General features: G+C 38.8%; 1 protein-coding gene across 2 annotated transcripts in view; it reads right to left on the bottom strand.

Annotated features, from left to right (window-relative positions):
• The window catches only part of Galphai (G protein alpha i subunit), a 127,121-nt gene that overhangs the window by 77,969 nt on the left and 33,626 nt on the right, over positions 1-15,526 (bottom strand). For both annotated transcript variants that reach the window (XM_067141084.2, XM_067141085.2), the window contains exon 2: positions 10,917-11,101. In XM_067141084.2, coding sequence (XP_066997185.1) covers positions 10,917-11,101 — 185 coding nt within the window. The remainder of the gene's footprint in view (positions 1-10,916; positions 11,102-15,526) is intronic.

Genomic DNA, 15,526 nt, shown 5'->3' with positions numbered 1-15,526 from the left:
AAAAGTACTGGGTCCAACCAGGACAAAGAACATAACAGTAGTTTAACACATGGAAAGCTTCAACTCGGCATCAAATGTGCTCCTTGTCCACCAATAAAAACTTTACACCACCTATCTTGTAACCTGCAAAAGCTCTCAGTTTAAGGTTTAGCAATTTGGATAAATCATATTGTGAAAAGGAGTTGTCAAACAAATCATAACAAAACATGATTATCTCAGAAATTACTGCCGATATAAAAGAAACTTTAAAAGTGAAGATGGTTAATGTTCAGCTTCCTCTAAATATTTAATATAAATGATTAAACAAACAACTGAAAAAAAAAAAAAAAAAAATGCGTGGTACTTGGTTTAATATTTTTAGTACAAACAATGGCCTACATCGTTAAGGCACCAAGTCTATATGGTCCGGCACCTCGGTTAATCAGTTTGAGTTCTGTCGGTGGAAAAAAAATTTCACGATCAGAATGTTGGCCATCAGGATAGGACTGCGTGCTAAAGAAACCCCGGATTCAATTCCCAACCTCTCCGCAGAGGTCATATGGAGTGACGGTATATGACAATGTTGATGGTGATTTGTCCATAGTATGGCAATATTAACCCATTCACATACCATTTAATTGAACTTATTTATGCCTTGGTGTGCCATTTATTTTCATTACTTTACATTTTCACCAACGCCGAAAAAGCATGTTTTACAGCAACCTAATGACAGGAAATATCCAAACTACTGCCGGATGTACTTAGTAAAATCTTTGTGTGTATGGTAGATAATAAAACAGTCATCTACGTGGAGCGCCACCTTGCGCCGGTGGCATTCAAATGATTCCTTCCGCAGACCCCGTGTCACACAACTTTGCACCTCCATGATGGGATAACCTGCTTCGTTGTTGGAGGTATTTTGGTTGGAAAGTGTCCCCAGCACCTCCCCTGAAATCTCAGTGGTGTATCCCCAGGGCTTAGATGTCCTCGTTTTGGATAGTTAGGCAAGGTCACACTTGCCAACAGCTGTTCGGTCAAATTGATCCGGAAGCTGGTACAGCCTACTCGCTTCTTGTCAGGGTTAAGAAGGGGATGAATGATGTTGGAATTCAGAAGTGTTATGTCTAGTATGCAGAAGTATATTATTTTGTATCCTTTTACATACTTTCTCATCAAGGGGAATGATGCGAGTCTCTGGTCATGGCAATCAACACCACCCATTCCACAGTTGTAGTCAACAACAAGATTCTTCCCATCATACTTTACCACTTCAAGGTAATCTGGTCTGCTATGTTGTGTAGAGAGCATGTGCACCACCTTCTTGTCTACCCATTTCAAAGCCAAAACCCCATTACTGGAAATGAAGGTGAGTTCCCCTTTTTCAGCTTTGTGCTGCTGAGTTCCTTGGACTTGGAACTTCCTATTTGGTCTCACTGTTCCCATAGCATAAGTCTTATTATCCAGTAGATTTCTGAATAATATTGGTGAACTGTACCAGTTGTCCATGTACAGCGTTCTCAAGCAACCCAAAAGCTCTCCACACATTTCCATTACTACTTTTTCACTTGAAATTAATCCCACTGTAGGTTCTTCACTGCCATTCTCCTTCCCAGTATAAATTCTGAAGTTCCAACAGTGCCCATTATCAGATGCACATACATTGTATATATTGATGCCAAACCTGGCTCTCTTTGATGGGTTATACTGTATGTATGAAAGCCTACCCTTGAACATAAGACTTTCATCTACAGACACTTTCTTTCCACGCACATAGACCCTTTGAAATCCATCTATAATTAAATCAAGCATAGGCCTTACTTTCCTAAGTTTATCACCAGCAGTTTCAGGGGCATCACTAGATAAGTAGAGGAATTTATTTATAGATTTGAACATCTTGAAAGGCATGGTTTCTCAAAAAATTGGAGTCTCCATTACCCTGCGCTTACACCAATTGTCTTGGAGTAAGGGCTTCTTATTTTGTGATGTTAGGAAACACAGAGCAAAATGGGCCTTCATTTCATCCAGGAAACCAGTGTTCCTTTTCATATGACATTACCCGATTTATATCCTCAGCAACTGATACAAGACATTTACTTGCAGAAGCATTTGTCTCTTTGGTTAGATGGTCCCAAAAGTCTGCTGTTAGAAATTTGTTCACAGCTTGCAGTTCATTAGGACATTGTCCTAGGCACCTTTGAACAACACTATTTATTTCATCAGTTGCAGTGCATGATTGATACTCTGAAGTATTACTTACATGCTCCCAGTACCATTACCTACCGTGTAAAAGATGATTAGAAGCCGTTGGTATGCCATCAGATGTAGGCCTAAAATTCAGGGACACATCTGATGGCAAAACAGCACTCTGTTCACCCCTACCAGCACTCACGTCACTGTCACACAAACTACTTTCACTAAATTATTCGTTACTTATTTCTATATCAATGTCACTCTCTTCTAAAAATTCCCTTATAATCGCTTTGTCACTCGACGGTGAGGCAGCCCCGATTTGGAGGGTCCAATAAATAAAATCTCTAAGTCCGTTTTTTCAACTTTTCAGGAAATGAAATACAAAGTTTCAAACTTACACAAAATCTATATTTTTCACTTCTCTAATCCAATTTTCTGTTATATGGAAATATACATATCAACTATTATTTAACGTAACTAAAAGCTGTTATTAGTAGTGAAATATAGTTTATAAAATGCAAAATACACTCATGGATTAAGTGATTTTTTTTTGGTTTGTAAAATGTTTTCCTGTTAATTTTTGGACTTCAAATGTCACTCGTACTCATCCACATCACCCATTTCATCAGAACTATTAAGACTGGAGTCAGTAGTTTGAAACACACTGCTATAAGACAATCTGTCACTTACTGACACATACTGGAGCATGTGTTTTAAGTCCTTCACCTTTCCCTCCTTCAATGGCAAGTACGTTCTGTACTTCTGCTTGGGTCTCAAATTCAGCAGGCTATTCTTAGATACACATATCTATACAGTGACACCTCCTTAACACTTTCAACACTATGCCCATACGGGATACGGGCGCGCTGGTTTCCTGCATCTGGGCGGCGCCCGTATGTGATACGGGTGTGATTTTCTCGTGTGTTTATATCCAGCTGCACGTAGCACGTACAGTTCCCGTCCCTTGGTTGGAGGTAATATTTCATCTAGTGACCACTAGAATACAACAGTTATTGGGAATTTTGAACTGAAACGATAAACAGGGTATTTTCTCCTTGCCGTGACCTCTACCAAAGCACTCGGTGTGCCGTGTGCTGCGCGCACCAAATCTGTCACGCTGTCAGCTGTGTTACTGTGTAAACATGTCTTCATGCCAGCTCAATGATAGTGATATTTTGGATATTTTATCGGTAGAAGCAGGTTCAGAGATGGATGAAAGCGATGACGGCCCTGCTTTCGAACCGGATAACGTATCAAGCGACAGTTCAGGTAAGATTTTTATTTATTACGTCACTTTGAAACGTAAGTGTTTAGCTGTATTATTTTACTTCGAATACAAACGATAGAAATACTTCGCCTACAGAAATTTGGGTTTATTTTTTTTTGTTTAGACGAAGAGACGCAGGCTGATGATTCGCCTGTGCTGGGAACATCTGCTAGATCATCTGAACAGTTATTACCCATTTGCACGGAAGACAATGAAATGATGGAAAAAGCTCTTCTTCCATTCGTTCCTTATGTCTGTTGTGAATGGTTTCATTCTAAATAAAGAGATCTCAAAATCAAAGATATCTCTTGTGGACTACATGAGAGTGATCAGTTCACGGTTAGCAGCTAAAGGAGGAGGAGACATCTCACGGCTAGAACCTACTCCTTCCCCCAGTGTTGACAAGACTTTTGCTCGCCATTTTCCAGAAAAGGTTCCTCCAACGAACAATAAAGTGAATGCTACTCGTTACTGCAAGGTATGCTCAGACAGGGGCAAGAAGGAAAGTGGTAGGTGCATCAGTAAAGAGAGTAGATGGTGGTGCAAGGAGTGCAAAGTAGGACTGAATAGTCCAATGTCTTCAGGACTACCATACGAAAACAAACTATTCCTAAATAGGTAAATATTTTATTCCACTGCATTTGTGTTTATTTGTGGCCTAAGTAGTCGCATTAAATGATTATTTTTTATTGTTTGAGCAAGCTTATTGGTATAACCTGAATGTAAAAATTTTTTTCTGTACTTTTTTTCATGTTTTTCATAAGACTAGTATAATTAAATTACTTCAGATATTCACTTGTTGATTAACATCTTCATTTTGGATGGTTGACACCTTCATACGGTACAAAATCAGGCACGTAATATGTTTCGCTGTTTCATAATAACGTGTTAAAATTAGCAAAAAGATCCAGTTCACAGCCAGGATCCATGTTAAAATATGGTAGTGTTGAAAGTGTTAAAGCCTGTCCCGTTGGTCTCTTCAGATAATAGCATCTCTCCCCCTGCTTGGAAAACAACCCGACGACATTTCAATATACGTGGCAAACTGGGCTTTAATATGCACCTGTACATTTCCTGATAGTGTAGGACAGGAATGACTCTTTCCTAGGATCTTCAGAACTACCTGTGAGGGATTTTTGCACGAACACAACATCAAAGGGGTTCTTCTTACACTCCTTTACCATTTTCACACACTTTTCAGGACCATAAACTGTTTCAGACTTCTTCTTATATCGCTCGAATGCTCCAAAATCTGAATCAATAGGCATCATACTGTGTCCTGGTACAGGGTACACTATTGTTACTTTATCAAAAATCCTCTTAACACATAGCTGATCTGCACTTTTGCTACCAGACGATCCTGCTTAATACCAAAAAAGCAGGAAATGCAGAGGGGCACAATGAAATTGTTTGATTGTTGTCTACAGTTACAGAATATCTGAAAACTCTCCTAGGACGGGAAGGAATATCAGATACCCTTGGACAATGTCTTTTTGCTTGAATTAACTGCAGACAGCCTTGTAAATATATGTTCTGCTCCATGTGTGATTGCAGACTGTTAAATCTGTCGTACAACTTTTTTCTGTCAAGCACTGATAATTTACTAGCACACTTGCACCGGCATGGAAGAATGTTCCCCATCCCCCTTTGTATACCCTTTGTGTTACTGGCTATTTTCCTATTTTGTTCCCAATTTTTTACATCAAGCTTTCTTTTCTTGCCCACTTTCACGTTCTTAACACTTTGAATATCAACACTGTCGTTACATTCTCCTTCTGTAACGGTGCTCTTTTTCATACCACCTGCAGTACCTGATGATCTATAATCAACGTTGGCCGTCACAGATTTCTTGCTTTGTTGATGAACAGGACTCTCGTGCTCTGCAACAAAAGACACAAGAATGTTTAAGCGTAAATACCACAAAAGATAACCCTTTAATTTTGAATTATGGCAAATGAACTTGGGGAGGTAAATACTATATTGCAAAGTGAATTTTCTTTACTGACCTGGTAAATTATCATCCTCTCTTTCTGCAGAAAATATACCAGTTACCATCTCTTCTAAAACAACTGATGCCTGGCTGTTTCCTGTTTCAGTGTACAAGATACCCTCTTTTCTCAAGCCACTCTCTTCCATATTTCCATTGTCTTCTTGTAACTGAATAACGGTGGATATCTCGGCTTGCTCTGTAGTCTCTCACACAGATTCATTGTCGTGTTCTTTGGAGGTGTCCTCAAGGTCCATCAATATTCGCTCTGAACATTAAACCGAAAGATGAAATATGTTTGTATACAGATACTTTTATAGTCTAAACTTTCAGTAAAACCATGTGAATGAAGTGGAATAAAGCATAACTATGAGTTTCTTGTACATACCTATTTCATCTGCACCTAACACATACTTCGACATCTTCCTCGCTACACATGGGAGTGTTACAAACACACTACTAAGCAGTATTATTCCTCTGACTTGATTGTTGAGCAATAAATGAGTTGGCAGAGTGTATTTGTTGACAACAATATCTAGGATAGGAAGAGGGAAATGTTGGATTTATTTCAATGGATTTAGTGGACTTAGGGATTTCTTTCGTTGCCTTGAATGGACTTGGGGATTTATTTTGCTGCACTGAGTGGACTTGGGGATTTATTTTGCTGCACTGAGTGAACTTGGGGATTTCTTTGGACTTACGGATTTCTTAAATTTAATTACTAGAAAGTACGAATTATACTTATGCAAGTTACATAGACTTAGGGTTATTTATCGTTGAAACTGATTGGAGATTTGAAAAGAGCAGGAAATTTTGGTCTGGATGGATGTATTATCTTTATTTGTCAAAAAATGGACTTAATGATTTTATTTATTGGACCCTCCATTTCGCTTACGATGAGGTTGCTAAGATACAGGTTATTCTTTCCATGGAATAACAGCACAGACGTGTTTACCGAATGCATCAATGGAATAAAACAGTGCTCCCATCTGTCAAGGGGTTATCTTACTAATATCAAATCCTTTCACAAAGGAAACTGGCTTGGAGCAGGACCGGAAATAAACACTACGCACAGACGGAGAGATCCGTCTTTGTACCAGAGTGCAGTCGAGAGCCAGGACAAAGGGATATGTCAAGAGGTTAAGCACTGAGCAGACCCCTTGATGTTATTCGACAGAAGTAGACTATGAGCCAACTCCTACATCATCATCATCATCATCTCACACTCAAATGCACAAGTTGTCCATTGATGTTAAACAGAAAGACTTGTAGCAGGCAAGCCAAATATGTCCTTGGAAGACTTTTTCCTTTTACAACTGGCTTTATGTTGCACCGACACAGATGTTACGAAAATTTATGACTTATCAAAAAAGTCATAACTAGAGACGAAAATGATCCGTGTTACTGTGAGAGATTTCGCAACAACTGCATTATTTCTCTACACGTTAAGCTCATTCCTTTTCTTGTCACTTAGTACTTGCCAGACATCTACTGAGGCTTTAGCTAAACTTTTCAATCTTCAGGTAATGTGATCAATTAAAGCTGAGAAATAATTGATTATCCCAAACATGCTTATCGACTCCCCATGTGCTCTGCCGGTAATGCAAACAATGGCTGAACCAGATGAAATTTGCCCATCTGGAATAAGAATTTCACGTTGGAACACACTTTCAGACGCCCAAATTACGGCCTTGGTGTGTAGTAGACACACAATGAGTTTATGGGCTTTGATGACAGTGTAAATTACATTGAAAGTACGGGTGACCACAGTGATGCAAGAGCAAGTTTGAAGATAGCTCTTCGCTGCCTCCTGTAGAGCTACCCATGACTTCTAATGACAGTGACATAAAGGGGACATATAAGAGATATTTGTAAAAATATGACAGCAAAAAAAACCTAGAAAGGCTGACAAACATACAATATGCCGCCTTAACATTCTGAAGGAAAAAGGTATATATAAAAGTAAAGACACTCTAATTCAATTGGAAAACAAAGTTAAAAGATGAGAAATGAACTAGAGATTGAGACATAATCATGAAAACTGATGATGAAGGATGTTCAAAGAGTCCTTGATTATGCCGACTGTGATGTCTTAAAAAAATGCTATGCCCAATCCTGCATTCTCCTTCAAGATGCTCCACGTATATTTGGTCATACTGCCTCTCCTACGGAACATCAGCTTCTTAACAGACCAACTGTCTGGTTGTATGTTGTAGTGTGGGATGAAGTAGGGGATGCAGTTTCATAGTCATTTTCTCTGTGTCAAACTTCTGCTCCTGACCTGTATACTTTTCAGTGTACCTCAGGGTCTAGCACCACAGCTGTACCAGCAGGGATTGATTGCAACAATGACAGCTCTCCTGGTAGATCCAGTGGAGGATACACAGCGGACTTCTTCATAAAGTTGCCAATTCAGTTCGCGTAATGCGCAGGGTATACATGATCTGACTTTACGGAGTCAGTTATTTCTTTGCAGTACTCCCTTTCAACAGATAACCAACACATATTCTAGTGTTCCGGTCTCGCCACAGCCTGGATGGCGGCACCATCTGCCACGGAATGCATGAGCTGCCGAGACGTTGGCAGACATTTTAAGTGCATTTATCCACTCCGATGAGGAAATACCTTTGCGATCACTCATCCAATGGTTAGTACCACTTCAAGGATTAGACGTGGAAAGAACCTGATGTAAATTAACCCTAGAACGGTCGGGTGGAAAATGTACCAAGAAAGGTCGGGCTGGGTCTGGTAGACCCAAAACCTTAACGTCCATAAAACTTTTTAAAATTATTTATTTTTACAATATAATACATTGAATATTATTATGGAATGTTCTCAATAACTTTAACTCAATTTTATATTTCTGCATTGTTTTATTGATAAAAAGAACTTAAAAGGAAGATAAGCTTAAAACTTTAGCTGGAAAAAGTAATGTATATTAAAAAAATCGCAACAAATAAAGGCCACTTGATATGTCAGTTTGATAATACTGTTTTACGCAAATGAACGTATTTGTTATCCAAATGCCTAAGAAAAAGTGGCTTAGGTTCAATATTTTAACCAATTACACTCGGGTGAAGTTCCTCAATTGTTAACGCAGTTTACACACAATATTTCCGCATGTGTCAGGCAAACCCAAACTTTGCAGATCTTGCAGAAGTATTTTGTCTTGTTGTCCTTACACATATGACATCTACCTCTTTTCCCAGGCTCCGGCAATTCTCTATTTTCAATAGCTGCCCCCCAAAGTCTCGCAGCCAGAAGTAGAATTTCTCGAGGCAGAAAACTTTGGTGTGTTCGCTCTGCCATGTACGGTTGCACAAGTGATTTTGCAAGCTCCTTGAGGAACACACGCCTTTTCATAACCACAAGGTTGGATTTTAGCGTAACATATGCATTTAGGGCAGTGATATTCAGTACAGCAAAGAATAAACATAATGCCCAGCGCCTTGTTCCTCTAGCAACTGTATATTCTGCACTCATAGCGTCCACTACATCAACGCCACCCTTTGTGTCATTGTAGCAAGTGATGACTTTTGGCTTCCTTTTGACACCGCTTTCTTCATCAATTTCTGCCATGTGATGCATAGAGGAAAGTAGAATTACACATTTGTTACGTTTTGGCACATACGACACCATAGTAACCTCCTCCTGAAATCCAAACATACTTGAATATTGTTCTTTTGATTTCTTTGCAAGGAATTCCCCTGGTATTTCACACTTGTTTTTCCTCAAAGTACCAACAAGCGTAAGTTTGTTTTCTGTTAGAAGTTTCTTCGTAAGGCTGTAAGAGGTGAACCAATTATCTACTGTTACATTTCGACCATTGCCTTTTATTGGTTCCACTAGTTGTAAGACAACGTTGTCAGGCTTATTACTAACACGAAATGGGCCTTCTGGTTGAGTTCCAGCATAAACTTCTAAGTTTTTAACGTAATAGCTCTTAGCACAAGCCATCAAGAAGACTTTTATACCATATTTTGATGGCTTAGAGGGGATGTACATCCGAAATCGGCATCTCCCTCGAAATGGTACTAGCATTTCATCGATAGTAACAAATTCTGGAAGTGAGTAATCGAATAACACGTGTAAGAAACCTGAACCTTTTCAGAGACATACCAGCTCTAAATACTTCAATTCCTGTTCCGTCTGTAACCCCTAAAGTCCTCAATATTCATTTTACTTCCATGTAATGTGCCAGCAAGATATAAGAGACCAAAATAAGCTATGATCTCTTTGTTTGTAGTTTCTCTGCACATTGTTGGGTCACTCTTGTAGTTAGATGTAACAGATCGTATAAATATATTAGTTGCACCAACTACCAAGTCTATAAGAGGTTCATTGAAAAATAATGACCACGATTCTAATGGAGTATGCACATTCATAGCATCCCTTACAGGTCCTGGTAAATGAGTGGAAACTAAATCGTGGCTTTGTGTGCGGACATTTTGTGGGAATTTGTCTTTCTTCCATTTAGTCTTATTGTCTTTACCAACAAAATAACGACAGGGATTACCCTCATCTGGAACGTACCTGCAGCTTGTGCCTGGAGCATTATAAGCACTGTTGTTGGAAATAATGGCTTCGCGGATGTTTGGAATGTCGATATTATCTGTTTCTTCCCCAATACCGTCACTTAATTCACTATTAGAATCATGTTCACTGTTCATCATGAAATCTGGGTCAGCATCAGAATCATCAAATTCACAGTCTTCGTCACATAAAATCCTCTCTATTTCCTGCCTAGACACAGTTGCTCGTGATGCCATTGTTAAAGTTTCTACTGTATAATGATTTCTATTGTCTGTTCAATAATTATACAATGTACACTCCACAAAACCTAAAAGAAACTAATATATCACACGCAAAATCCACTAGTATGTTGGAACACAAACGTTACATAAACGGTCGGGCCGGGTTTGAGAGACCCATGACTACTTTGCAACGGTTATAGACAAAGACTCGTTGATGAAGCTTCCGGTTTACTGCTGCAGCGCATTCTGAAGAATGTTTCAGGAAGCTATAGGGCACTCCAAACCTGCAGGTGCTGCGACCTTGTAGCTATTACGAAAATGCGTACTACTGGGTCCCACAGACCCAGCCCGACCGTTCTAGGGTTAAATGCACATATTTCTTGGATTAAATATGCTTAAAACTTGGAACAGCCAATCAGAATTATGTGAGTACTAGTCGAAAGATGAATTCATGCACAGTCCCATTTATTCAAAGATCATGGTTCAACACAGATTTTGTGCTCTCCTGTCTCACACACTTCTGTTAAACAAATTTGAACACATTTTTAACAATTGAGCCACCTGCCATCAACTTTTGGTCAAAGAAGAAAATAGAGGGTTCTAAAGCACACAATTATAAACTCAACACACAAATAATATAGTTAAATATCTTAAATATGGATAGTTTTCCCTCCTAGTTCCAGGAAATTTTACATATAACAGCATTCATGAAGCAATTATTTGACATCATAATACTTACTGCTCTGCCGGGATCTGCAAAATCAATTCGTAATTGCCCCATTGCTCTTATAATTGCCATCAAGCTCTGAATCGTGTTACTATAAACTACTGGACGATACTGCTCACATTCTTCTCGGGAGTAACCAGTTTCATGAATGATTTTCATCTGTTTCACGATGGTGCTTTTTCCCGATTCTCCAGCTCCTGGAAGTAGACCAAAAGAATTAAGTTTGAAAACACAGCTTAACAACAAGCTTAAATTCCTTTCAGTTCACAAGAATTTCAAAGAATACAGAAAAAAATCATTATTTGACCTTTTTGAAACAAGGAAGTAAAATCAGCAGTGCAAGATAATTTACTACAATTTCAATTAAATACTTTTACTATCTATCAAACTGTTGGTAGGATGACTATAGAATGTTAAACAAGCATTTTTTTGCAACCAATATTCATATAAGCCTAACCTGAATTTCAAACCAAGATTTGTAAGAACTGAATTAAAAAAATTATTATGATGTACAAAAGGGATGGACAGCAAAAAAAGACCCTGATTATATAAATTCTGGAATTATTTTCATTTGTCATCTAACACAACTCTATGAAAATAAGCTGGTATCATTCATGGTTTCTGGATTCTTAAACATCTTTAAACATAACAGTCTAACCATGAAGTCAAAATCACAGTATTTCCTCTCTCTGTTGCACAATGAAAGGCCAGTTGAAACTGGTTCCGCAGTAGCTTACCAGAATAATGCCGAACACAATGTGCCCATCTGAGTAAAGTTTTTGGCAGGGTAGAGAAAATTATTCTAAGTATCAGAGTAAAAATATTAGGGAAAGGTACTATAGTATGTATAATGAAAGGAATGTTTTTACAATTCGGCAGTAGCAGCTGGTGGGATGAAGCTAATGAAATGCTACTTCACATGTTTACAAATATTTCAGTTTAATACTAAACTTTGCTCCACATAATTTTTATACTTTTAATTACACTGTCCAGACATATTTATTTTAAGCATGTTCCAACTTAGTATTTTTCTTTATGCAACATGTTTCGTTGGAACCCACTACATTTGGCAGGGATACTAAAAGGAAGAGAGTGTAAAAGGACAACACTCATGTCAACGTTCAGGTTTGTGGCGGGGGACTCGCAAAATCCCTTGTTTCCAAAAGAAAATTGTCTGTGGTTCAGCCCGCAAGCTGCTAGTGCAATTAGGTTCAGAGAAATCAAATGTTCAAATAAAGTTTTTGAAAAATTATGTCAGATACACAGGACTAGTCAAATAAGGGATTACACTGCCAATATAGATGTAAAATTTATATTACATGGGATTTAGAATTTGTTGGAAATGGTCCATTTTCTCTGTCATCATTCACAATCATTAAGAAGAAGTAAATGGACTTCAAAAATTCACCTAGTGTGTTTCTAGAAACATTGGTTTACAGGAAATCGTGAAACAAGCATTAGAGTGCATATTAAAAAACACTGTTCAGTTGTGACTGAGGACCTCTGAAGGTGTCCTAAACAAGTGCTTCCCTTTGGGTCTTTCCATATAATTCTATTAGTTTCTTTGGTACAGAATGTTTTAAAAAATGGTTATCTACAACAGCATAACAGAAAATAAAATGTACTTTGTATTTTTAATTCTTTATTTCAGAAAGCAATATTTCCATTTTACAGAAAACCGCAGGGGAAATATGCTCTAATTAGCTTCTCTGTTAATGTATTTATTCTGTGAAGTGTTTTGAGGTGTTCCTACAAATCCAGCTGGGGTTAACACAACAGTAACACCAATGTCTATCAAGCTATCTACTGTTTAAAATAATCGCTGTAAGCAGACAAGAAAAATTTGTGCCACAGAAAACCGTATACCAGTATCCTATGACCTGAACAAAGTTTTCATCACTTGTCTCCGCTTTTGATTAGTGGGGAATCAAAGCGGTAACATCATATTCTCTAAACCAATCACTCCACTTTCCCCTGCTCCTTAAAAATACCTTTATCTTTACTCAATTTTCTTATCCAATGCCAAACGACTTCTATAATTTGTATATTCCTAACACTATTTCTGAAATGTGTCTTCTTAAACTCCATTTCATAAAATAACCATTTGTATATCCAAGTGAAAACAAAGAAAACATGGCACTAAAAGATGAAACTAACGAATATGTGGAAATCGTTAGTCGAACTTTGTCTTGGATCGCAAATGGCTTTTCATGACATCACCTTACATCACCCTGCAATGAAATGTGGCCAATGTTTAATCACTACAGAAGGAGCAAACAAAGTGGCAGAAGGTTTAACTATTTATTCATGAAGCCTAATTTATGAAATATTACAGTATTTGTGGGAAAGTGGAAACAAGATTTTTCCCATGTTTCATAAGTTTATCTGAGAATAGCAGTTTCCTACCTTCAGAAGGGGAAAAATATGCAGGATATCATCCTTCAATTCAATGGTACCACTCAATTTCAAATTAAAATATATAGCCATAATATAACTAGCCTAGTCATAAATAGTCACAAACGATTTTATAACTGGAAAATGTTTTTTTTTTTTTTTTTTGAGCTTTTCCTATTTCTCTTGAATATGTTACACACACACACATTACACCAATCAGTCTGCAAGATGTCTACCCTTAACACGCACACAGACTTGGAGACATTTGGGCCGGTCATTATTCACAGAACGGACAGTATCAATTAGGAAATATGCCAATGCTGCCACCAAGGAACTTCAAACTTTCATGCAAAGGGTGTTGTTTCTTGCAGATCATTTCCCTCTAGCACTAACTACAGTTTGAAGTCCAGGAGGGTTTAGATTGGGGCTACCAGAAGGCCACTCAGCAGTGGAGATGAAATCTGGTAAAATGGCCTGCAACCACTGTTGAGTCATCCTTTCCTTATGAGCTGGCACAGAATCTTGCTGGAAGGTCCAGGGCTTATTAGTCTATGGCTTTTTCTTTTTACCATCTGTTTTACGCTTCACAGACATAGAGGGTCTTATGGCGAAGATAGGAAGGAAGGAAGGAAGGAATTGACCCTGGCTTCAATTAACCTTTCGGTACTCGGGCCCTCTTGCATCACACGAGTTCTCGCGCATTGCACTTTTTACAACATATGTTTGTACCAAGTCTTAACATTTTAAACGTCTTAATATTTGTTTTATTCTTTTAAAATATGCTTTTTAATGACTTTCCAAGAACCTTGCATTATTCCCATTACAAAAAATATTTCATTTTTAGTAAAAAACAAATTATGAAATTTATAAACACTCGTAATTTAACATCAAAAACTTTCTACAAATTCAATGGAATGTTACACTTTGCTTACTCAGCTTCTTTTCTGGGTAAAAAAAACAAATTATAAAATTAACATCAAAAACTTTGTACAAATACAAGGGTTGGAGCATAAATAGTGGCAACACTGCTGTGGAGACACTATGAAACGGAATGTCATATTGTCACTGGTAGCACACGTTGGTTACATACCTACCTTACCTCACAGCAAATGGACTCGCCCTTCCCACATCACCTGCATGTGCACAAGCGAGAGAAACACACTCACTTGTGAGCTAGCGGTCTAACGTAACGTTGTCACTACGTTTTCTAAATAGGAACCATGGAGTTGGAACAAGATTGAATGTGTCAGAGGTCGTACAGCACGACAGTATCATCAAGGTCTTCTAGAGGCTTGCGGGGAATCTGCACTGCCTTACAAAACAGTGGCACGTTGGGTAAAAGCCTTCAATGATGGTCGGCAAACTGTGGCGGACATTCATCGGGCAGGTCGTCCTACGAGCATCAGTGAAGAAGAAGTGCATGCTCTTGCCGCGTTACTGGACAGTGATCGAAACCAGGCAATCCGTGAGCTCGCCCAAGAAACCGGATTAGCGCATATGACTGTGCTTCACATCCTGAAGGAATGCCTGGGCATGCGAAAAATTGCATCACGATGGGTTCCGCATGATTTGACGGAAATGCACAAATGGTTGTGTTACGTTGCTGCTAAAACGCACTTGGACCGTTATGAGCGTGAAGGAGGGACATTCTTATGCCGCACCCTGGATGAGACATGGGCCAAATCGTACGAGCCAAAACTGAAAATCCAATCGAGCGAATGGCATCACTATGGGTCACCACAAAAGTCGAAAGTTCGTCAGAGCCCCAGTGCGGTGAAAGTTATGGTGATCCTCATGTACGACTGTGATGGTGTTATCCTAACGCATTACATTTCTCCACGGAACACCGTCAATGCACAGTATTACTGTTCGTTTTTGGAGCACCACCTGCGACCAGCTTTGAGAAAGAAGCGGCAGCACTTCCTGCAGAATCCACCCATCAGTTTGCACGACAATGCTCGGGCGCATACAACGCAAGCTGTGGCTGATTTTTTTGGTCGATGGGACTGGAAAGTACTGTACCATCCACCATACTCCCCGGATTTAAGTCCTTGTGACTTCGATTTGATTCCGAAGATGAAGGAACCACTTTGTGGCATTCGCTTCAGAACTGTTGCAGAGATTCGACAGGCAGTAGACCGCTCCATTCGCACCATCAACAGAACAGGCTCTGCTAAATGTACACTACGACTTCCACATCGCTGGCAACGGCTTATACACAACGCTGG

This window comes from Anabrus simplex, chromosome 2, assembly GCF_040414725.1.
Source record: "Anabrus simplex isolate iqAnaSimp1 chromosome 2, ASM4041472v1, whole genome shotgun sequence".
Classification (NCBI taxonomy): domain Eukaryota; kingdom Metazoa; phylum Arthropoda; class Insecta; order Orthoptera; family Tettigoniidae; genus Anabrus; species Anabrus simplex.
Note: the sequence above shows the minus strand (reverse complement) of the source record. Positions and strands in the feature narration are given on the sequence as shown.